Source organism: Eleutherodactylus coqui, chromosome 3 (assembly GCF_035609145.1).
Source record: "Eleutherodactylus coqui strain aEleCoq1 chromosome 3, aEleCoq1.hap1, whole genome shotgun sequence".
Classification (NCBI taxonomy): domain Eukaryota; kingdom Metazoa; phylum Chordata; class Amphibia; order Anura; family Eleutherodactylidae; genus Eleutherodactylus; species Eleutherodactylus coqui.
In genome coordinates, this window is record NC_089839.1 from 248,491,834 (window position 1) to 248,515,303 (window position 23,470).

At 41.4% G+C, this 23,470-nt stretch overlaps 1 protein-coding gene across 1 annotated transcript in view; it reads left to right on the forward strand.

The window, feature by feature from the left end:
* Positions 1-379: 379 nt before the first annotated feature.
* LMX1A (LIM homeobox transcription factor 1 alpha) overlaps positions 380-23,470 on the forward strand; it is a 108,219-nt gene continuing 85,128 nt past the window's right edge. Inside the window, exons 1-3 of the mRNA XM_066594732.1 lie at positions 380-428; positions 1,884-1,963; positions 5,762-5,948. Of these exons, the coding sequence (XP_066450829.1) occupies positions 1,891-1,963; positions 5,762-5,948 (260 nt within the window). The 5' untranslated portion in view covers positions 380-428; positions 1,884-1,890. The remainder of the gene's footprint in view (positions 429-1,883; positions 1,964-5,761; positions 5,949-23,470) is intronic.

Genomic DNA, 23,470 nt, shown 5'->3' on the forward strand with positions numbered 1-23,470 from the left:
AAAGACAGAAGGAAAATTGGAAGGAACATCAGGAAGTTTTCCTCACAGGGAGTGGAAGATGTACTGGAGGATACACTACAAGTAAGCAGTGCATGTATGAAGAGCAGGAGGAAGAGGATGGGGCTGCTGTTAAATAGTGAATGAGGAAGAGTTACATGGAGAATGGGCTCTGCTCTCTGTTCTGTATGGATACAGAAATCTATGGCTCCAGTGTCCCGGCAGCAGCAGGGTGACCCCTGAAGAGTGACAGGTGTCAGAGGCTGGGTCCCAGTGACCAGTAACCACACAGCTGGGCAGGGCTCCTGGGTAACCTGTAGCCTGGAGGAGGAGACAAGTCTCAGGACAGGAGCAGCTCTGCTCCCTCTTCTAGCAGTATACTCGGTACTGGCTGTCAGAGTCTGCAGGAGCCGTCCTGTCCATACTGCTGGGTGAGTGCAGAGCCCCCTGTCCGGGGTGTCAGACCACATACCTGTCACTACTGACCCAACAGCATCAGTGTCTGTCGGGACAGCTGTCTTATTGTACCTACTGTGTAATACACTGTAACTATTGCATGTAAGATATGATGTTTTATATTAACACCTTGTATCTATCTAGTGATCAGAATACATCGTATCTATCTATTGCCTTTCTTATGTTGCCATTGTACCTCCTGTATCTGTTACATGTAATAACGTCTAAATTTAAAGCAACATTCTCTGCGTTAAAACGTGTAATATATTCTACCCTACAGCTCCCAATATCCAATATCTCCAGGTTCACACACACACACACACACACACACACACTATATATATATATATATATATATATATATATATATATATATATATATATATATATATATATATATATATATATATATATATATATATATATATATATATATATAATGGTATGCAAAGCCAAATGTGACATAGTGGTGTAGCGAATCATATGTTAAAGTCATTGGCTTCTATAAAGTGAATGTGTATTAGGCTGGACTTAAATGTCTATGAATAGATAACTCTGACTGATATCTAAAAAGTTGTAGAACGTTGTGGTGAAGAGATTCTAAATTAATACTGCAATAAATTGTCATTATAAATTTAGTCTAGGCCTTACTATAAGATAGTAGTTCATATATATTGTAGCATGGATATTCTATCTATCTATCTAATCTTTCATTGTGAGGTAGGTATGACCTAACTTGATATACAAGACAGATAGGAGAGATAGATGGATGCAAGAATTTCAACTGAAATAATTATTGCATACACTATTAAGGTTATTCTTTTATTTATCTATCTATCTAGCTATCTCTGTGACATAAGTATGGCCTAAGTAGACAGAAATGATAGATAGATAGATAGATAGATAGATAGATAGATAGATGATATGGGACAGAAATATTATGTCATAATTACTTCACTGAAAATCTATCTATCCCCATATCTATATTTTCTACATATTTAGGTCATACCTACCTCAAAATGATAGATAGATAGATACATTTCCAATGAAATAATTATGACAATCTATTTAGGTTATATATAACCTAAATAGATTGTCATAATTATTTCATTGGAAATGTATCTATCTATCTATCATTTTGAGGTAGGTATGACCTAAATATGTAGAAAATATAGATATGGGGATAGATAGATTTTCAGTGAAGTAATTATGACATAATATTTCTGTCCCATATCATCTATCTATCTATCTATCTATCTATCTATCTATCTATCTATCAATCTATCAATCAATCACAAACAAATACTAGCCTGTGACTGTTACACAATGAAAGGTTCAATCATTGATCTAAATGTACACAGACAACTGTATAATAATAGCATGGCTGGATCTGGGTTACTATATGACGGATGTATGTTTGTTCCCCTCAGTTTCATAATGCTTGATGGGCTTAAAATGGAAGAAAATATACAAAATGTCATTGACAAGTCAGCGGCTCTGTCTTTATTTGGTGAGTGTGACTCGGGTGTATATGTATATAATGCTGTATGTGATCTGGATATAACGGGCTGCTGCGGCTTGTCGGGACAGTCCTGTGCCTTCTAAATTACTATTGCCTCTCATGGATAATGCCTTCATCATTATCATCATCATTATCACCACCATCATCATCATCATTATTATAACTATTATTAATTGCAAACCTTTTTTCTAATTTACTAATACAAATATTCATTGCTTCAAATGAATTTGATATTTAATGGAGCAGAAGTTTCCCTACATAGAATACACCCTCCACTATGTGCCAGCCATGTAGGAGTCGTGTATATAAAGTGATTGTATGTGGGGTGAGGTCAGATATCTTGTCAGTGTGCTGTTATTGTGATCCTGCGATGTATACATGCTGAATATATAGCCGATAGTCACTCCTGCCCATGTATATACCTCTGCCATGTATATACCCCTACTATGCATATATCCCGACCACTGATCGCTACTGATCAGTTTGTATCAGCTTTAAATAATTTTCAAGAAGAACTTGTGATCTTCCTCCTCTGCTCCCCAGTAAGCCCTCAGCCAGGCAGCACTGATGTGCTAGTAATAATGCGGAGTCATTTGGGAGCAGGGGGGATCACACCTCCGGCGGAAGAAATTTAATAAAGAAATTTAACCCTTCCCGTGCCGCCTGCCCGGAGGTGACACTGATATCATCTGCTTTATGAAAAACCAAATCCCTACACCACGAGAAAAAGCGGAGCTCAAAGACAAGAGAATAGGAGCGTTACATATGCAGATATAGCGGAGTCTAGGCTATCAATGCAGCAGAGCTGACTTTGTCATTTATCAGAATTCGTTTCCCAAACCCAGCTGGGCTGCAAAAGTATGTAATTATATAGTAATAGGCTTATCCATATGGGAAGAGTGTTCACAAGTATAGACTATTTCATTTTATACAGAACTATTCACGACTGACAAATACAACTACAGGGAATGCAGTGATATATTGTCTTCATAGCAGACCGCGGTACATGTACTGAATACACTGAGATTAGATAGGGATGGATGGATATTAGATAGAATTGGTATTGACTATTACATATCACATATACTTTAAAAGAGAAAATATCATAGTATTGAATGCAAACATATCGATTTAGTAGTTGTCTATTTAATATCTATCTAATATCCATCTACTACCTCATCTTATCATATGCTGTATATATTTGGGAAATAGAGCACTAGGATATTACTAAGTGCCTGCAGAATAATCAAGGTGGAATATGTAGTGATAATTACAGTATATGCTATATGGAAGCTATTATTACATGAGAACAGTGCTTGTATTGTAAAGTGTGTCCTATACGTAGCTCTCATACACTTCTCTGCAGCTGCAACTATTTATCGGTGTGTTACTCCTATATGTGATTAATTATTATAATTTATATATAGTGATCAGACGAATCTCAGTGATCCTGGTTATGTGATCCAGATAGAGTGGGAAATATTGATTTTACCTACACCCTATTACTACTACTACAAGCTCTACTGCTGCTACTATTACTACTACTATAGATGTCACATGGTTTAGTAATGATAATAATATTAATTAGTAATAGTTTGTGTGCAGCCCTGTAGTAACAACCTCTGTGAGATGATATCCCATCTACTCACATTAAATTACACCTCCATATAACATATTATATAAAAGAATATAAAGCATAAAACTACTCTTTAAAATAATATGAAATAGCTAATTTTCTCAGGTTCTCAAAACTGCAATCATGAAACAAATCATATGTTTTGATAACTTGTATTTGATTCTTCTTGTGTAGTAGTCTTCCAAAATTATGAAATAGCTATATTTTTATTAAATAGATATTTCCCTTTTTATATGGAATATTCTGTTTATTTTTCTAGTCTGATTTGCTGCAGATCTGCAACAAAATCTGCAGCAAATGAGTGATGCGTGAACACACTTTTAACGCTGGTTTCAGATGAGTGTATTGTAACACGTCCATTATACGGATCCGTATTACAGATGTGTTATAATTGACATTACAACTATATGTTATCAGTATTTCAGCACTGTTTGATCAATATTTTGCTCCATATATTTTATTTCCTATTGGACAAATACTGATCAGTTTTTACCCAATAGAAAATAATAGCAATACAGAGGCAAATAGAGAGAAAATAGGTCATGCTGCACTAAAACAATACATAGATTTACATTAGCTATGTGTTACCGTTCACAAAACATGGACCAAATACGTAGCTTGTCTGAAAACAGCCTTATAGTGATTATAGCCTTATATAAGGCTGAAAATAGTGATTACAGCCTTATAGTGATTAGCACATAAACAATATTCAATGTTGCTTTCATTTAGAATTTGATGTCTACATTTAACAGAGAAGTGTATTAAGGCTCCTTATAGGACACACTTCATATTATATACAGTATGTCTGTATTTCCAAGTGATATCTCTGAGCTTGTACAGCTACTTAAACTCTTACCAGGCTTTTACTTGTGTGTTTGAAAGGGCCAAAGTGACTACTCATTGGACTCTTGATATGGTTATCAAAGGAGTGTTGCAGTTATCTATTAATATACTACCAAGTGTATCAAGTATATCAATGGTTGACTTGCATTCAATTGAGAACATATATCAAGTACCTGATAAATAAATGTAGGTAAAATTGAATGTCAGAAAATATGATGGGCAATGTAGATACAACCATGAACATTATTTATTTCTTAACATTAGCTACAACAGCTCAGACAGTGTTAACAATAGTGTCTAAACTGTTGCTGTGTGCATATATATATATATATATATATATATATATATATATATATATGTGTGTGTATGATATTAATACAATGCTAATATGAATATGCACAAAAAGCACTATTCTTATATGGCCTAATATCTCCTCCTAGGCTACCTTCTTCTTAGTTGCTTATGATGGATTACATACACATTATATATATATATATATATATATATATATATATATATATATTTATTTATATTTCAACATGAAAGTTATTTGCATAAAATCTTATCTTTATTTCTAGATTTTATTAATACATTTATGTCACATTACAAGATGGCTGTAGTCCATGGTTGACTTCTGCAATCACATTAGGTGCTCAAAGTGGTCACCACTGACTTCCAGACACTACTGATTTCAGCAAACTACTGCAAAACAACATTGGTGCTTGCATGTCAAGTGTGTCTCCACTGTTTGATTTGACTTTCCTAATGGCCACATGGTGGTTTTAGCAATCGTGCGACTACTGATATCTTTAGAGCTAACATAATACTACGGTATACATTGCCACCATAATTCAATTTGGATTTTAAAAAGGCCATAGATTATCACTACTGAAGTGTGTTTACATTTTTAGGACTATCTATCTATCTATCTATCTATCTATCTATCTATCTATCTATCTATCTATCTCTTATCTATCTCTCTATCTATCTATCTATCTATCTATCTATCTATCTATCTCATATCTATCTTTCTATCTATCTCCTATCTATCTATCTATCTATCTATCTATCTATCTATCTCATATCTATCTATCTATCTATCTATCTATCTATCTATCTATCTATCCCATATCTATCTATCTCATATCTATCTATCTATCTATCTATCTATCTATCTATCTATCTATCTATCTATCTATCTATCTATCTATCTATCTATCTATCTATCTATCTATCTATCTATCTATCTATCTATCTATCTATCGTATAGCAGATTGTGATCTTATTATTGCAATATTACCTTACAGGGAAAGCTCTAGATCAGAAGTGGGTATGTGAGGGCTGCGAGCGTGTGATCTGTGATCGCTTCCTTCTGCGGATCAATGACAGTCTCTGGCATGAGCAGTGTGCTCAGTGCTGTGCCTGCAAGGAACCCCTGGAGAGCAGCTGCTTCTACAGAGACAAGAAGTTGTACTGCAGGAATGACTATGAGAAGTAAGTCCTAGAATGAGGCCTCTAGATTGTGCTTCTTTATGTCTGGCCTGACATTTAGTCAAAACATTCTTATACTGTTTGCCGCCTGTTTGTAGAAACACAGGGTCTGAACAGAGCTGATATTGTTATATGCAGTGGTTTTGGACAGTTTTTCCAGTGCTTTATAGAAGTACCGGCTTGCCTGGCCCACATGAGCCTCCTTGGCGTTCATCACTTGACATTATAATATGTATATCTGTCAGCAACGTGTAATATTTAGTACGGCATACAATAATTATAAAGAAGCAAAGTTTCCTAAACAATTAACTACAACAGTGCAAAGGACTTTCCACATATTATTGTAAACGATCATTGACAGCTGTGTCTGGGTGAACTGTAATTTATGACAAGGTAGACTGTGAAATGTATACATGATGCTTACACAATGACAAAGAATTAGAATATGGCCTAGGAAATCATTTCTAACAAGGGATACAAAGTTGTAAACTCTACTCCCCAACTTTCTTTCATCTACAATCTCACCCAATTGAAATTGATGGACATATATATATATTTCATCCCATGATAAACAAAACATAAAAAGCTATTTATTTATCAAATACATAGAAAAGACAAGGATTTGTTTTGTTACATATTTGTGTTGGACATTGACCAAGTCTTGAATGAAGATTGTATATTGGAAGTTGTAGGTGACACAGCTGGATGTAATGTATATGCCAAATTCAAGAGTACAGACATTCAGTTTACTGTAACAAAACAGAGAATCTTGCATATAGTAAACTATTCGAGGGCCATGCTATGCAATATAGGGCCTGTATGTTTATTGTGTTCTGGTTTTGTGGCCCCTGCCACCTCATACATGAAAGCAGCTAAGAAGCATTGTTCTCTCCATGTGCTTCACATATGTGCGTGATGTGACAGTATCAGACAGAACATAACATTGGGTCATTGGTCAATGACAAAGCAGAAATGTATCCATGGTCATTACACAGTGTTGACCATGTCACTGTTGGTATAGTAAAAGGAGATTTACTCTCTACTACAACCTCCGGTGGAACAATTTTGGGTATACCCATACTGTCATACCTGTTGTAATGGTATATGAATAAGCATCAGCATTACTTTTGGTATATTGCAGGGTAGTGCTTTAAATTCTGACATTTTACTAGACCTACTATCACTGGATGTATTACTGCAGATCGCCCATTAAAAGGCAGTAATATTGGTATAAGAGTGGACATTAACTATTAAGTTAAAGGGGTATTCCACGCTTTCTCCATTGACTACCTATCCTCAGGAAAGGTCATCAGTAGTTGATTGATGGGGTCCATGGCATGGGATCCCCGCCAATCAGCTGATCCTCCGGCCCGCTGTCAGTGCAGTGGGGCCGGATGTTCTCATCAGTGGTCAGGACCGGAAGTGTTATAAAAGCTTAGCTCCCATTGAAGTCAATGAGACTGATGCTTCCTATTACACATCCATTGTGGTCAAAGTGAATGGGAGCAAAGCCTTTGCTACACTTCCAGCTCTGACCACCAATGGCGACATCTGGCCCCAATGCACTGACATCAGCTGGAGGATCAGCTGAGATCCCAAGTGGCAGACGCCTGCTGATCAGCTGTTCATAATCTGTACCAAGGATAGTAAAAGCCTGGAATAACTCTTTAAAGGCTTCTGTTCACTATTAGGGGAGTTATGGAAACAGCCAGTTTGGCTGTTTCTGTAATCCCAATCACTGTTGGCTGTGGCGTATAGGCTGGTATTCCCATCTACGCCATGTTTGACTGAGTGGGATTGCCCCTTTAATAAATCTGTCTAAATCCAGTTTCACAAAAGTGTATTGTAACACATCTGTAATATGGATTTTTACCGAGGATATAATAATGAAACTGCATCTTTATTGCATCAGTATTTAATGTTTATTTTCCTTCAAATATAGAATTCAATTCAAACTCACTACCTTCATCCATAAAGCTCTCCATAGCACTGTGCCGCCCTACATTGCCTCCCTCATCTCAATCCATCACTCAGCCCTCTCCCTCCGCTCCGCTAATGAAATCAGACTGAGTGCCCTTTCATACAAAGCTCTCTTTCCCACCCCCAAGACTTCTCCAGAGCAGCACCAGTCCTCTGGAATGTGCTACCCAAAACTATCCGGGCAATCCCTGACGCACAAAACTTCAGGTGTGCCCTAAAAACGCACCTCTTTAGGGTGGCATACCACATCTCCTAAACCAAACCCCTCTGTACTCTGCCTGATAACATACTCCCTGTACTAGTGACTGCAACCCCTGCTAGCCATCATAAACCGCTCCTGCAGTCATACTGATTCAGCCACCACACTGCTTATGTCCGACTATTGTCTATGAGTATAGAATCCCTCACTCTCCACCCCGCCATACCTGCACATCTCCAGACCCTCTACCTTCTGTATCACCCCACCATCTGTAGTATATAAGCTTATTGGAGCAGAACCCTCACTGTTTTTAGCAATCGATTACTACATGTAAGTATGGTTTTTGTTTCTGTTCACATCCGTTTTGTAAGCACTGCTGAATATGTTGGCTTTACATAAAAAAGTTTATTATTATTAATTTAAACTGAGCAAATACAGAACCGTTTTTTGCCTAACAGAAAATAATACCAATCAAAAATGGCCAAAAGTAGTGATGCTGCATTGTTATAATACAGCCATGAAAATAGATTTCTATTAGCTCCATTTTATGGTCACCAAAATACAGACCAAATACAGATTAAATATGCTCTCATCTGAGAGCGACCTAAAAGTTGTTAATCACACCCATTCCTTGTAAACGATGACCATTTTCACACCATTTTCAAATTATGATTGAAATGAAAAATGTAAAAGATTTTTGAAAATAGAAACAATTTTGTTAAAATAATGAAAGCAGTGGTACTTACCTGCCCTCAGACCCGGCCATCCATCCCTGCAGCCTTGCAGTCCTCTGTTGTGGAACGGCTACCACCAGACCGCTACAGACAAACAGAGGCCGCAGCGGTCAGATGTCGTTCTCCTTCTCACAGCATCTGAGTGGTGATGCCAGGAGGACGGCATCTGACCGCTGTGGTCTCTGATTGGCTTCAGTAGTCAGGTGGCAGCTGTTCCACAATAAAGACTGGGAGGACTGTGGGGCTGCAGGGTTGGATGGACAGGTCTGAGGACGGGTAAGTACCCCTTACTGTTAGTTTCAATTTTTAAAAAGTTCTTGTAATACCTGGACAACCCCTATAAATATTATTTCAGATTACTTGAGACTATTATGTTTCTGATTTTTAGAATGAACATTTCTAGCTATATTTTTTACATAACGAGCTACGACAAACATTGAGCTGCACTCCGTCTATCACAAGGTGTGGAATGTCCTCTGACAAAAAATGAAATTTACGACATGTGCTAACTCCATAAAAGCAGTTCACAGATGGGTGAGGATTTGGAGCCATATACTGGAGCAAGATCACTAAAATATAAAATGTTGCGAAAAATGCCCTTATGACATATTTGTACCTTTAAAATAGACCTATTAATGATATACAAAGGGCCTGAAGAAAACAGCCGACAGATTTTAGACCACACCCCCAAACATAAAATATCTGGCTTCATTTTTGCATGTTTTCCTTATATCTGCCAGTTTTCAAAATGCAACAAATGTGCTTGCGCCAATTTCAACATAATAGTACCGCCCCTTTTTTTTTATAACTATGTCAAATTTTGGGCACAAATCTGATCAGAATGACCCCTGTATGGAAGTGAGGGCAATGAAATCCACTTATTTGTCCTAGAGCTTTACTGTCAGCAGTTTATAAATGTAGCGAAGTGTTACAGCACACTCCAGTTTATGTGCTGCCAGCTGAGCGGATATCTTTATAGTTATTATCTGAGTGGATTCAAAAATGTAACAAATGTATTAAATGTCACACGATGTAGATACATCAAATATGTCCTGAGATCTGAAGTCACTTTGTTCGCTACCCAGGAATGAGATTATGACACATTTTATGACTTTTTTAAAATAAAAGAGTCACAATACTTAAAGGGGTTGTCCCGCGGCAGCAAGTGGGTCTATACACTTCTGTATGGCCATATTAATGCACTTTGTAATGTACATTGTGCATTAATTATGAGCCATACAGAAGTTATAAAAAGTTTTTACTTACCTGCTCCGTTGCTAGCGTCCTCGTTCCCATGGAGCCGACTAATTTTCGCCCTCCGATGGCCAAATTAGCCGCGCTTGCGCAGTCCGGGTCTTCTGCTCTATTCAATGGAGCCGCTCGTGCAGAATGCCGGCTCCGTGTAGCTCCGCCCCGTCACGTGCCAATTCCAGCCAATCAGGAGGCTGGAATCGGCCATGGACCGCACAGAAGAGCTGCGGTCCACGGAGGAAGAGGATCCCGGCGGCCATCTTCACCGGTAAGTATAGAAGTCACCGGAGCGCGGGGATTCAGGTAAGCGCTCCGGTAAGCTTTCTTTAGGTCCCTGCATCGGGGTTGTCTCGCGCCGACCGGGGGGGGTTGAAAAAAAAAAAAAAACCCGTTTCGGCGCGGGACAACCCCTTTAAAGGGGTTGTCCCGCGAAAGCAAGTGGGGTTCAGCACTTCTGTATGGCCATATTAATGCACTTTGTAATGTACATCGTGCATTAATTATGAGCCATACAGAAGTTATTCACTTACCTGTTCCGTTGCTAGCGTCTTCGTCTCCATGGAGCCGTCTAATTTTCAGCGTCTAATCGCCTGATTAGACGCGCTTGCGCAGTCCGGTCTTCTCCCTTCTGAATGGGTCCACTCGTGCCGGAGAGCTGCTCCTCGTAGCTCCGCCCCGTCACGTGTGCCGATTCCAGCCAATTAGGAGGCTGGAATCGGCAATGGAATGCACAGAGCCCACGGTGCACCATGGGAGAAGACCTGCGGTCCACCGTGGGTGAAGATCCCGGCAGCCATCTTCGCAAGGTAAGTAAGAAGTCACCGGAGCGCGGGGATTCGGGTAAGTACTATCCGTTTTTTTTTTAAACCCCTGCATCGGGTTTGTCTCGCGCCGAACGGGGGGGCTATTGGAAAAAGAAAACCATTTCGGCGCAGGACAACCCCTTTAAGTCTGTCTGAAACCCCCACTCCACTCAAACCCTGCCCTCATTTCCAGAGGCGTAACTTAAAGCTCCCAGGCCCCAATGCAAAACCTGTAACAGGGCCCCCAACTATAATGCTTTATTCATAGTACTGGACTTCCTATATGGAGAAGAGAGGCCTTATGGGCCCCCTAAGGCTCCTGGGCCCGGGTGCAACTGCATCCCCTACATCCTCTATAGTTACGCCCCTGCTCATTTCTAAATCCTTTTGACAATAGAGAGACGTAATATCTCTTTTTCTTTTTGGTGCAAATCAATAGTAAATTTGTAAATTGTATACTTAAAAAGGTGCACGTTCCATCAGAATTCTGGTGAAGCATCAGAAATAAATGTGCTCCATTATGTTGCAGAATTTTAGTGCTTTTTTTAATTGGCTTTTACAAGGTAGATAAGCTGTCAATATAGTATGCAGTCATCTATGCCTCTTATAACATCGGCACAGGTGCTAGAAGACACTCTTGCATCCCTGCAGCTCCCTCTATTAGTGGCGCAGCTCTTTAGTGGATTTGTCTCTATATTTTAGAATGCATCCAACTACTGTCTAATTTTTGCACAATTACTGTACCTGGCTCTACTCCACCCATGATCTGTCCAAGGTACTGAATGGATTGATGAGACATGCTATACTAATCATAACTCCTCTTGATGGGACACATTGTGACAGTGAATAGGTGGAGGAAACTCATTTCAGACATGTGCTGTGATGTTATTGCAGAATTGTAGTCCACTGCCAGAGTGAACCAACGGCCCTTGCTGACCATGTACTTTGCTTACTATTAACGTCAATGTACTTTGTCTGTACCACATTCACAGACATTAATTAGTGAGGCATTTTAATGAATTAATAAAAACTGTAAAAGTCCGGAAACTTCTGAACATTTATGAATAATTACCCTCCTTTTTATTAAATGAAATATTTTTTATATTTGTAGGTATTTTGAATGTCTCTTCTACCAATATTTATGGTGTTGGCCAGAGAGTTGTAGTTAGGCTTTACCGTACCCAGGGCAAAGATTCATTTTGATGTCCTAGCTATGTATCTGAATACCCTGGGAAAGGGAGACTTGCATGGTGGAGCCCCGGTGGCACTTGGCACCCAGGGCATGTGCCCCACTTTGTCTCTCCTTGTTACACTCCTGGTTGACCAGATTACATGAATGCTTTGCATTCATATTCTTCTGTCCCCATTCTATCTTATGCTTTCCTTGCAGGTTGGCAGGTTGTATCTTGTATGTGTTCTTTCTACCAGTTTTACTTCTATTGATCTCTACAGAACTATGTAATTCACAGTAGAAATCAAAGGCATAGCTAATCATTTCTGCAGTGAATTAGCATTTTCAGATGCTCAGTAGGGTTAACCCATGAATAGACAACCTGACGTAGATTCAATGTAACACACCATTTCCCCCCCCCCATGAGATACATTTCAAACCTACGCCTGAAAATCAGTGCCGTACAAACTATGATGCGGATTCCTATTCAAGTGATATGGAATTTGCAAGGAATTGGTGTGGATTCCATGTAAAATCTGCAGCAAATTCTGCGGTATGACTATAATCTAGTATGAAGGGTTTCATTCATAAATCAGTACCACCATGTTTACCTGAAAATAAGACCCAGTCTTATTTTAATTTTTGCCCCCCAAAAGGCACTGGGTCTTATTATACTTACCTAGCAGCTGCCGTCTGGGTCCCTCCCGCTGGTCTCCGGAGATCCGCTGCGTTTGCTTGCAGTCCTCAGCCACCGACAAGAGATCGCTTGCTGGTAACTGGGTTCCTTTAAGGGCTTTGATTAGCTGATCTACGGCATTCAAGAACCAACCAATGCAGCGTTTGAAAAACCAATCACAGCTATCGCATTGGTTCATCGAGCGTTGCATCGATTGGCTCAGCTGCAGTGCTCGAGAGCCCAAAAGAGCCATTGCTTGCTGGAGGGGGGGATTTATAAACCCCATTACCAGCAAGCAATCATTTGTCGTGGCAGAGGACTGCAAGCAAGCGTGCCGGAGCTTCAGACACCAGCAAGAGGGCCCTGGACAGCGCCTGCTAGGTAATGTATTGCTTTTTTTAATGTAGTGTAGCTAGGGCTTATTTTCTGGGCAGGGCTTAAATTGAAAGCCCCCTGCTTCGACAAGAATCAAGGTAGGGCTTATTTTAAGGGTAGATCTTGTTTTGGGGAAACGCGGTATTCTTGGCTCATGGATCGCTATAAATGGTATTTCCTGCTGACACACCTCAATGATGTGTCAGAAGGTAGTTGAAATCCTTAGGTCTGATACCAGTGAAAGTTAAAATAGAGCTCTGTGATCATCTCTTCAATGAAACGTTGCTCCTTAACCCCTTCCTGTAAAGTCTTGCCACAATAGTAATACAAGTGTACTGATGTAACAAGACGTGTAAAGCAGTAATACCGGCATTAACAGGTCCATGCGGTGCCAAGAAGATGTAAGAGCCCTCAGTAAGAGAAGCAAAATAATCTTGTAGATATGATACCTCGCCAAGAAGATGAAACATAATAAACAAGCTCCTGTTCGGGAGGCCAAGAACATATCGGCCCTCCGTATTGATTCAGACTTTTGTCAGTTAACTTTTGTTTGAAGACATGTGGAATTTATTTTCCTTTTGCCCAGATATCCATAGACTTAATTCTGTATTTGTTGCTTCAAAGTACTTAGTGACGATGTTGAACATTTTTAGAAGTACTTTTATTCCTGGCTGCAGATAGTTTTGCTTAAGGGGTTAATTAGCTCTTTGAACCTGCTGCTGTCTAAACTCTGAGGGATCACCAGAGCTATTTGTGGAATGTCCGAGTGGGCCATAATAAGAAGCCCCTGCTGGGTGTCAGCCCTGTGGCTACAACCTTTGTCATCCGCACAATCCCGGGCCAAAAACACTGTCTCTGACCACTTTGCTCACCGCTTTGAGTTAAAAGGTTAAAAGTGCTCATTTTTTCCACGGGTGATTTTAAAAGAAGTGTTTGAACCAAATACAGTATAACACATGGAGGGAGGCCAGATAACCAGCATTTTAATCAATGCGTTGCATATGATAAACTGTATTTAAAGGGGGTTTTGGGAACCCCTAAAAATTAAAGGTCTTGGTTGTATCCGGTTACCCTTATCTTACATGTTTTCATTGTCTTAGGCCTCATGTCCATTGGCGGATTGGATTTCTCATGCGGGAGCCCGCAGCGGAGTCCGACCCTGTCCGCAGCCAGCGATCCTGCGTACCTGTGTCTGCAGGCGGCGCCGTCCACGCGGATCTCTATTCTTTCGGGACATCTGTACTGCGGATGGTCAGCATGGCTCCTTTTTTACAAAAACGTTTGCTCTTCCCGGGAAATCCGCAGCTGACACTTCAATGGAAGCCGTCTGGAACCGCACTGAAGTGGAGCATGCTGCAATTTGATTTCCGCATCCAAAGATCAACCAATCAAATTGGCATGCTGTAATTCAGATCGGACGCCCATGTTTCCCTATGGATGGCTTGCACTGCGGATCATCCGTGCGGGCGTCCCATGCGTATTCCACAATTCCACATTGGGCCTTAGTATATTCTATTTTGCTTACTTACAGTTGAAACTTAAAAGGGACACTTTTATATGTGTCTTAAGACATATTTGGCCATATTTACATGCGTGGGTGCGATACCGGTCCAAAAATACCAATATACCAATCTTAAACCAGTGATTTTGTCTGCAAGTGCAATATGTTTTAAGAGAAAAACGCATTGCATCGCAGTACATGCAATTGTCGCGTGCATTTTTAATGCATGTGAAATTCGTATGTTATGTCTATAGGAAGAATAAAAATCGCATTGCATCACATTTCCATGAAAATGGTATCTGCATGTGAATGTGATTTTATTTCTTTCATAGGTAATAATGGGTGATATTCCTCAAAAATAGGATTTTATTACTGCTGCGAGAGATAAACCAACCATGTAAAGCCTATGTCACATGGGTGTATTTGCGCAGCATTATGCAGCTCACGCAATATGCAGTGAATAGAACACATTGATTTCAGTAGGTTCATTCACATGTACGTATTGAATGAAATACACAAATCACTGGGCGCAGTGCAAATACACATAGTTTCTGTGCACAAAAATCCAATGTCCATCATGCAAATACACAGTGTAAATGCGCTTATGACCATGTGACACCGGCCAAACTTGAGGTATGGCAAATAATCTATTTTTGTGTGAGTTTTGTGTGTCCCTGCGGTTATGCACTGTATTTTGCGCATCCCTTTGTGTTTTGCGTGTGCCTTTATGCTCCCCCATAGACTTCTATGGGGCCCTTTGGTGCACACAAGAAAGAGCATGTACTATTTTTTTGCACATGCATGCAAAGTCAAGACTTGAGAGCAAATCCATTGGGTTCTATTCTCTACATATTGCACACGCAAATCTGCCCGTGTGAAGGAGCCCGTACAGACATGATCAGGGTGAAAACAGCAGCAAATGAGAGGCAGAGGAGAACCTGGTGTGTTTTAGAAAAACTTGTTGAAAACTCAGGTATGCTTTTTAGGGGTTGTGCCGTGATGGCTTTCTCTATTCAGCTACGCGCAAATCAATATGGCTTGCAAAATAGACTGGTTCATTGTGCAAATACTTTGTGTTGAGTCACGCGCAAAAACACATGTGCCTGTGTGAAGCCGCCCTTACACCTCTGGCTCCTAACTGCAGTAAGAGATACAAGTGTCATAAAAGGCATCATTCCCATTGATTTCATTTGGAGTGACGCCATCTATGACACTTCTGGCCTTGACCAGCGATTCTGACGCCTGGCCCCATTGCACTGACAGCAGACCGACAACCAGTTGATAGGTGGGGGGTTCCAAGCAGCGTATTGACAGCCATCTATCGATGACTAAGGGCGGCTTCCCGTGGGCATAGTTGCGTGTGTATTTATGCGTGCAAAGTTTACATGTGCAATACGCAGAAAATAGAGCACATTGATATCAATGGGGTCATATACATATTCTGATTTAAGGGCGCATTTTGCATGTGCGCAAAAAAATAGAAGGTGCTCTTTCTTTCTGCGCATTTGTGCACCAGAGGTCCCCATAGACCAGTGTAGGCATATGTGTGTGCAATATTCAAGGGGATGCGTGAAACACTGCGCAAATGTGTGAAAAAAAGAACACATTTTGAACTCATTAGGCTAAAAAGCCATTTACATTGTATCTATCTGCCGCATGCAAATGAGCGTGCCCTTCGCGCAAGTACAGTAAAATACGCCAATACGCACACAAAAAAGGATAGATCATCAATAGTAAATGCCTGGAATACCCCTTTAAGTCCTAGATAGCTTATTTAATTATCCCAATGTGGCGTATTGTGCCCAAATAAAGTTCATTGCTGCATGATGTAAAGTTTACTTAAACATCCAATGCAAGCTATCATCAATAATCCATCTTTGAGATAATGTCGATGTAATACAGAAATAAACCTTTAAAATGTAGGGGGTTTTAAGCAACTGTCTGTTTCCCATATAGGAACGCCGATGAGAACCTCGAAAGTTCCGGTGTTTGTCTGCTACTAGTCTGCAGTATTTCTCTACATTCTCTTCCCTAGCCCCAGGCAATGAGTGTCTTCCTACTGTGACTCTCACAATAACCGTCATCCCTACATTTATCTTTTCCTAAGTCTGGTGACTAATGTGACTCTGTGGAGACTATTCTCTGTGTGACAGCGCAACAAATCCTATTTAGGAAAATTATCAGTGTGTTCTGATGGTAACTGATGGACCTTCCCACATAGAAGATAGATCACCTATTACAATTCATCTGCTGGGACTCAGTTATCAAATGGTTAAGGAGACCAAGGAGACGGGATTTTCTAAACATATGATGATCTATTAATGAATTTCTTAAATAGCTATTTCCTAATATAGTCTAAATAAGGAAGATGGAATAATACCTCTGCAGCGCCACCTATTGGAAGGCAGCATTCCTACAAGTCAATGTTATACTCTTCAGACAAGCCTTATAACAATGAATGGGAATGATAAATCAGGCCAGAATCCATACACAGACAGCTGTTTCATGATTTTTATTCCTCATCAGTGTGCAGTAGGTTTCTGGCTTGGCTAGTGAGAGGTTTACGATGTGAGTCAGGAGGGGTAATATCTCTTCTTAAGGAGAGCACCTAGAAGGTGAGTGAGGATACTTATAAGGTCACACATGCTTCTCTGGGTAATAGATGCAAATAAGGAAGGTGATACAATACTAGGTGCTTTCCTTAAGGAGAGCTGATACCCTTCCCAATCCAGGCCTCTCACCAGCCAAGCCAGAAACCTACTGCACACTGATGAGGGGAAAAAAAACAAAACAGCTGTCTGTGTATGAATTCTGGATTGTTTTTCAATTCCCGGTCATTGTTATAAGACTTGTATAAAGAAGTCTGACATTGACTTGCAGAAATTCTGCCTTCCAATAGATGGCGCTGCAGAGATATTTGAATATTTCCCAGAGGAGCATGCATGGCCTTATAAGTCTCCTCACACCTCCTAATATAGTCTGTATTGGCTCCCTTTCCATCCTACTTTATGTTGGAGAAACAGGACTAAATCTTAAAGCAAGGAGGAGATCTCATCACCACATAATTAAAGAAGGAAAGAGCGACTTACCCGTCGCTGAGCATTTTTGTAGCCAAAGATGCAAACTAGAATACATGAGGATTTTTATATTTAAAGACAACTTCAAATCTGATACTCTGAACACAGGTCTGAATATCGGTCCACGTTTTATTGGGAGGAGCCAAAAAAATTTGTGGACTTGATTGGCGCAAGTCTCATAAATATTTCAATGAGTATTATACCCAGTTTTTCTTTTATTAATCAATTTAACAGCAGCCAATATAACGCATTTCGGGGATACACCCCATCTCCAGAAATGACTGAGCAGCACTGAATATAGTTATACAAGTTTTATGGCAAGGTGTAACATCGTACAGACCTCGTCCATGGATAGAGGGAGCAACAGGTCTTTAAACTATTATCAATATAGAGACTACAGATGAGCGAGTATACTCGCTAAGGCACATTACTCGAGCGAGTAGTGCCTTAGCCGAGTATCTCCCCGCTCGTCTCTAAAGATTCGGGGACCGGCGCGGGTGACAGGTGAGTTGCGGCGGGGAGTGGGGGGGAGAGAGGGAAAGAGAGATCTCCCCTCCGTCCCTCCCCGCTCTCCCCCGCCGCTCCCCGACCGCCGCTGGTCCCCGAATCTTTAGAGACGAGCGGGGAGATACTCGGCTAAGGCACTACTCGCTCGAGTAATGTGCTTAGCGAGTATACTCGCTCATCTCTAATAGAGACCATAAAGCTCTTACACCTTTATCTGTGGACTAATTAAGGATTTATGCCCCTACAAGGGATGAGCATCTCATGATTCTCATGCGCCCGAGTGAACTGGTGATGACATCATCAGCTCGTTCGCGCTCAGGCCGCCAGTTTAGACTGCACAATACTCGTTGAGAATCATGCAGCCCTCCTGCACTAATCCTTCAGTGATTCGCATTCCTATGTGAAACACTGACGATCAATATTTAAGCAGCACAATAAGTGCCCGAGCCGGCGCTGATTTTTATGCTGGCTGAAACTGAACTTTGAACGAGAACCTCACGAATCTCGTTCGTTGCTCAGTCATTGCTCGCATTTAACCAGAAGAATTATCGATCAGTTTCGCTCGTTTGAACGATTTTCTGAATGATAATCATTCCGTGTGAATGCAGAATTACTCTTATCCTCACTCTGTCCTGTTATTGTTTTAAATGCAAATTCATCACACCATGGGGGACACTTATAAACCTGAGTTTCTGGTCTAAAAAGTTGCAGCTTTTTGCACAATTGGAAATTTACGCAAAAATTTGCAACTTTTTGCTGTGAGCGCTATTGCCCACCCCTTTTTTAAAAAGAGGGCGTGGTTTGTCAGGAGAGGGCATAGCCACCCTGGACCAAAACATTTATGTGTAATTTAGGCCAGAAACTGGCCTAAATTATGCCAGAAATGAACGCCAGATCAGATATTTCCCTCTGTCACTGTCCTTTTGTGTGTATGCATATATGCTTCTTCAGGTCTATCCTGTTATAAGGGCAGCTTCAAATGACGGTATGTGTAATTGCACATGCTGCAGCAGTGAACAAGATTTGATGACGTAGATTTGCATGTGTATCAAACCTTTTGCGCGCGCAGTGCCTGTTCACATATGTGCTCGACACCCTCATAGAAAGCGCCATTTCCCATGCGACCTTCACAGTGCAAAAGAGTCACGGTATCACGAGTGTTTCTGTGCATGCGCTCGTGTGAGGCCACCCTTGAAATCAATTGGATAGCGTAAAAACACAGCAAACATGCAGCTGCCTTAGTATTTACTTCGGTTTTTCCCCATATTGCCAGTGAGAAAAATAAAGTGGCATCAATTGGACTTTCATGCATTTTTTTATGAGCGTGAAAAACGCAGTGAATACGGATGCAATGCAGATGTAAAAAACTTGCACTTGCATTAAAGAAACATGCAACATGCACATACACAAGCAGTGATAACAGCAGGGGCGTAACTATAGAGGGTGCAGGGGATGCGGTTGCACCCGGGCCCAGGAGCCTTAGGGGGACCATAAGGCCTCTCTTCTCCATATAGGGAGCCCAGTACTATGAATAAAGCATTATAGTTGGGGGCCCTGTTACAGGTTTTGCATTGGGGCCCAGAAGCTTCAAGTTATGCCTCTGTGCAACATGGTTTAGGTATGGGTACGGGTACAGATACAGATAGGGGGGGGGGGGGGCATCTCACCTTTTGCATCAGGGCCCCTGAGCCTTTAGTTACGCCCCTGGATAACAGTACATTTTTTCAGGGACCAAAATAGTACATGTCCGCAGATAGAACTGCGGATTTTGGTGTGGAGTTCTGCAGCTGCGGATCTGGCTGTGTCCTGCGGCGTAATTCCCTCCCGTGTGAAAGTTCCCTGAGCATGATGTTGGATAACGTTTCATAACCGAGCGGCCCAGCCGCAGCCCGGCACGTGTCACCTTTTGCATAGTCTGTTCCTGATGTATATCTAAAACCTGCTCCTTCCTTCCATCCATTTCAGCAGCATGTAATATGTCAGCGCTACACAAAGATGTTACTGGCAAATGCCACATCCATATAGACACAAGGCTTTCTATTCTGGTACAGCTTCCATCTGGTTGTAATTAAGTCCTGCTCCTTGTCACTAACCTTTAAAGCCACGATCTTACCATATGTGATATGTTAATTATTATTAGCAGTAATAAAAGGAATACCAATAATGGGGGTGAATGCAAAAATGACGATTGGCCTGTTCATGTACTTATAGAATGATGATGATCATCCGTTCAGTAGAGGATGACTTTCGGTCACTTTATGGATCATTGTTCTCCATGCTTTCCTATCCTTGACCGCTTCTTGCAGTTCTTCCATGTATATGTTTGTAATGCATTTATCATTTGGATCTTTGTAGCTATGCTAAATCTTTGCTCTTCCATATTCTTGCCATTCCTTGCATTGCCCTATGGCCAAGTACAATTCTTTGCTTGATTTCTGGTTCTGATTCTTCATTGCTGTCAATCTTGGATCCGAGGAAGAGGAAATCTCAAACCCCTTCAATTTCCTTTTTGTTGCTTTTTACGTAGACTGTACCATTACTTGCTGTTGTCATTACCTTTGCTTTCTTTATGTTTAGGATCAGATATTCCAGGTCCTTTTCACTTTCCGCAATCAACATTGTATCATCGGCGTATTAAAGGTTGTTGATTAGAGATGAGCGAGCATACTCGCTAAGGCTAACTACTTGAGCGAGTAGTGCCTTATTCGAGTACCTGCCCGCTCGGCTGCCGGCGCGGGTGAGCGGTGAGTTGCGAGAGTGAGCAGGGTGGAGCTGGGGGAGAGAGTGAGAGAGAGATCTCCCCTCCGTTCCTCCCCGCTCTCCCCCGCTGCTCCCGCCCCCCGCTGGCAGCCGAATCTTTAGAGACGAGCGGGCAGGTACTCGAATAAGGCACTACTCGCTTGAGTAGTTTGCCTTAGCAAGTATGCTCGCTCATCTCTATTGTTGATGTTTCTCCCACCGATTTTTCACTCCATTTGTTGATTCATCCGAGTTGCATTATCTCATGATTGCTTCAGCGTATAGATTGAACAGGTGATAGAATGTAGCCTTGTTGGATGCCTTTCTCAATCTCAAACTAGTCAGTCTTACCGAAAGCTGCCCATACTGTCTGTACATATGTGTATGTAGCGACCAGTAATATAATAACCGGCCCTAGGGGTTTAATCTGAGTCATTTTGCACAGGTGATGCAGGTAACCTAGCAACCAGTTAGGTTGTTTTTATTCAGATTCAGGTGATGCAGGTCGCAGGCGGAGGACGAAGAAAGGGAGAAGCAGGAGAGAAGTGGAGAAACAGAGAGAAGCAGAGAAGGAGAGTCAGCTGTGACAGTGAGCAGAGGAGACTCAGCTGTCACAGTGAGGAGATGAGGAGATGTTGAGATGCAGAGGACAGGAGAAATAAGACAGAGAGAGCTGAGATGAAGAGAGGGAGATAAAGAGATGTAGATATGAAGAGGGATGGAGAAAAGAAATTCTGAGTAAGTGTATATAAACATGTTATACACAAGAATCTTCATTGTTGCAAATTGTATATAATTCACTGGTAATTCGCTGGAGATATCATTTGTTACTCACTGTGTGTGTTGAAGAGAATTACCTGAGCCCCCTGTCTGACTTGATAATAACACCGTGTTTACTACAAGTTAAGCAGAATATCTGTGTTATTCAGCACCTTACTACTCACTACTACAAATTGTGCCCAAGGGCACTGGCGTCTCGAACCAAACCATTCATACCGTGCTTCCCCGAAAATAAGACATTGTCTTATATTAATTTTTGCCTCAAAAGAGGCACAGTGTCTTATTTTCAGGGGGGGGGGGCTTATACTCACCTGGTCCACGGTGTCCTGATGGTATCCGGTGGCGCTGCGGAAAACTGCAGAGTCCTCCCCATCTGCCATCTCAGCTTTGCTGGTAACGGGGCTTTGAATACCCCGCCTCCAGCAACGCGCGCGCTGTGATTGGCTCATCGAGAGCCGGCAGCCAATCACAGCCAGCGCTCGATGAGCCAATCAAAGCCACTCAGGTTGTGAGTTCAATCCCCACTTAGTTTAGGTAGCCGGCTCAAGGCTGACTCATCCTTCCGAGGTTGGTAAAATAAGTACCCAGCTTGGTGGGGGGTAATAAATAAATTACCTGAAAGTGCTGTGGAATAAGTTGGCGCTATACAAATAACAAGATTTATTTATTTATATGCCCCCCTCTTAAAAATTCAGCACCAAAATCTGTACTGCTAATGTGGATTTTGGTGCAAAATTGAAAATGCAGATTATCTGTGGAATTTAGGGATGGCATATTCCACAACGCTGTTGCAGAATATTCCATCCCGTGTGTAAGATCTTTTATGGTTTACATGAGGTGGTGATTTTTTTCTGGGCAGGCAGATCATCAATATTCTATAGCATTTTTAGGGTTAATATCTAGGATGATGGACTTTGGCACTCTTGTGTGATATCTCTCACATGGACTCTTCTGGGATGATGTGATCATTGAGTCACTTCACAATTAGCTGCAGGCGTGTGGAAGTGTTTGCCTCCCTGGCCGATGGATTTTGTGTAGTTGCAGGTTCCAGCAGTTTCCTGCAAGACATTGCGGGGCTATGGTGAATTTACAGTGTAGCTATATGTGCTCCTGTTGACCGCAACACTAAGGGCTTCTGCAAATAGATGATATTGCGTGCGCAAAACTGAATTCGATTTTGCGATGTTAATCGATAGTGTGCTGTCCTGTGTAGATGGGAAAGGGCGCCGCTGCGCAGTACAGTAAAACGTGCAGATACATGGGCGATAGCCCACGATAGTGCTCTCTTCACAGATTCTCCAAATCTTACTATTGTCAGCAACTAGAGATGAGCCCGAGTAGTGCCTTAGCCGAGTATCTCCCCGCTCATCTCTAAAGATTCGGGGGCCAGTGCGGGTGACAGGTGAGTTGCGGCGGGGAGCAATGGGGAACGGGGGGGGGGGGGAGAGAGGGAGAGAGATCTCCCCTCCGTCCCTCCCCGCTCTCCCCCGCTGCTCCCCGCCCCCTGAATCTTTAGAGATGAGCGGGGAGTTACTCGGCTAAGGCACTACTCGCTCGAGTAATGTGCCTTAGCGAGCATACTCGCTCATCTCTATCAGCAACACATTCTTAAATCGTAAAGGGGTATTCCCATAATTGACATTTATCATCTATCCACAGGGTACATGATAAAAGTCTATGGGGGCCCTGTATTCTTCGTTCCTCCTCACTGCAACTTCTGTAATGGGGAGGA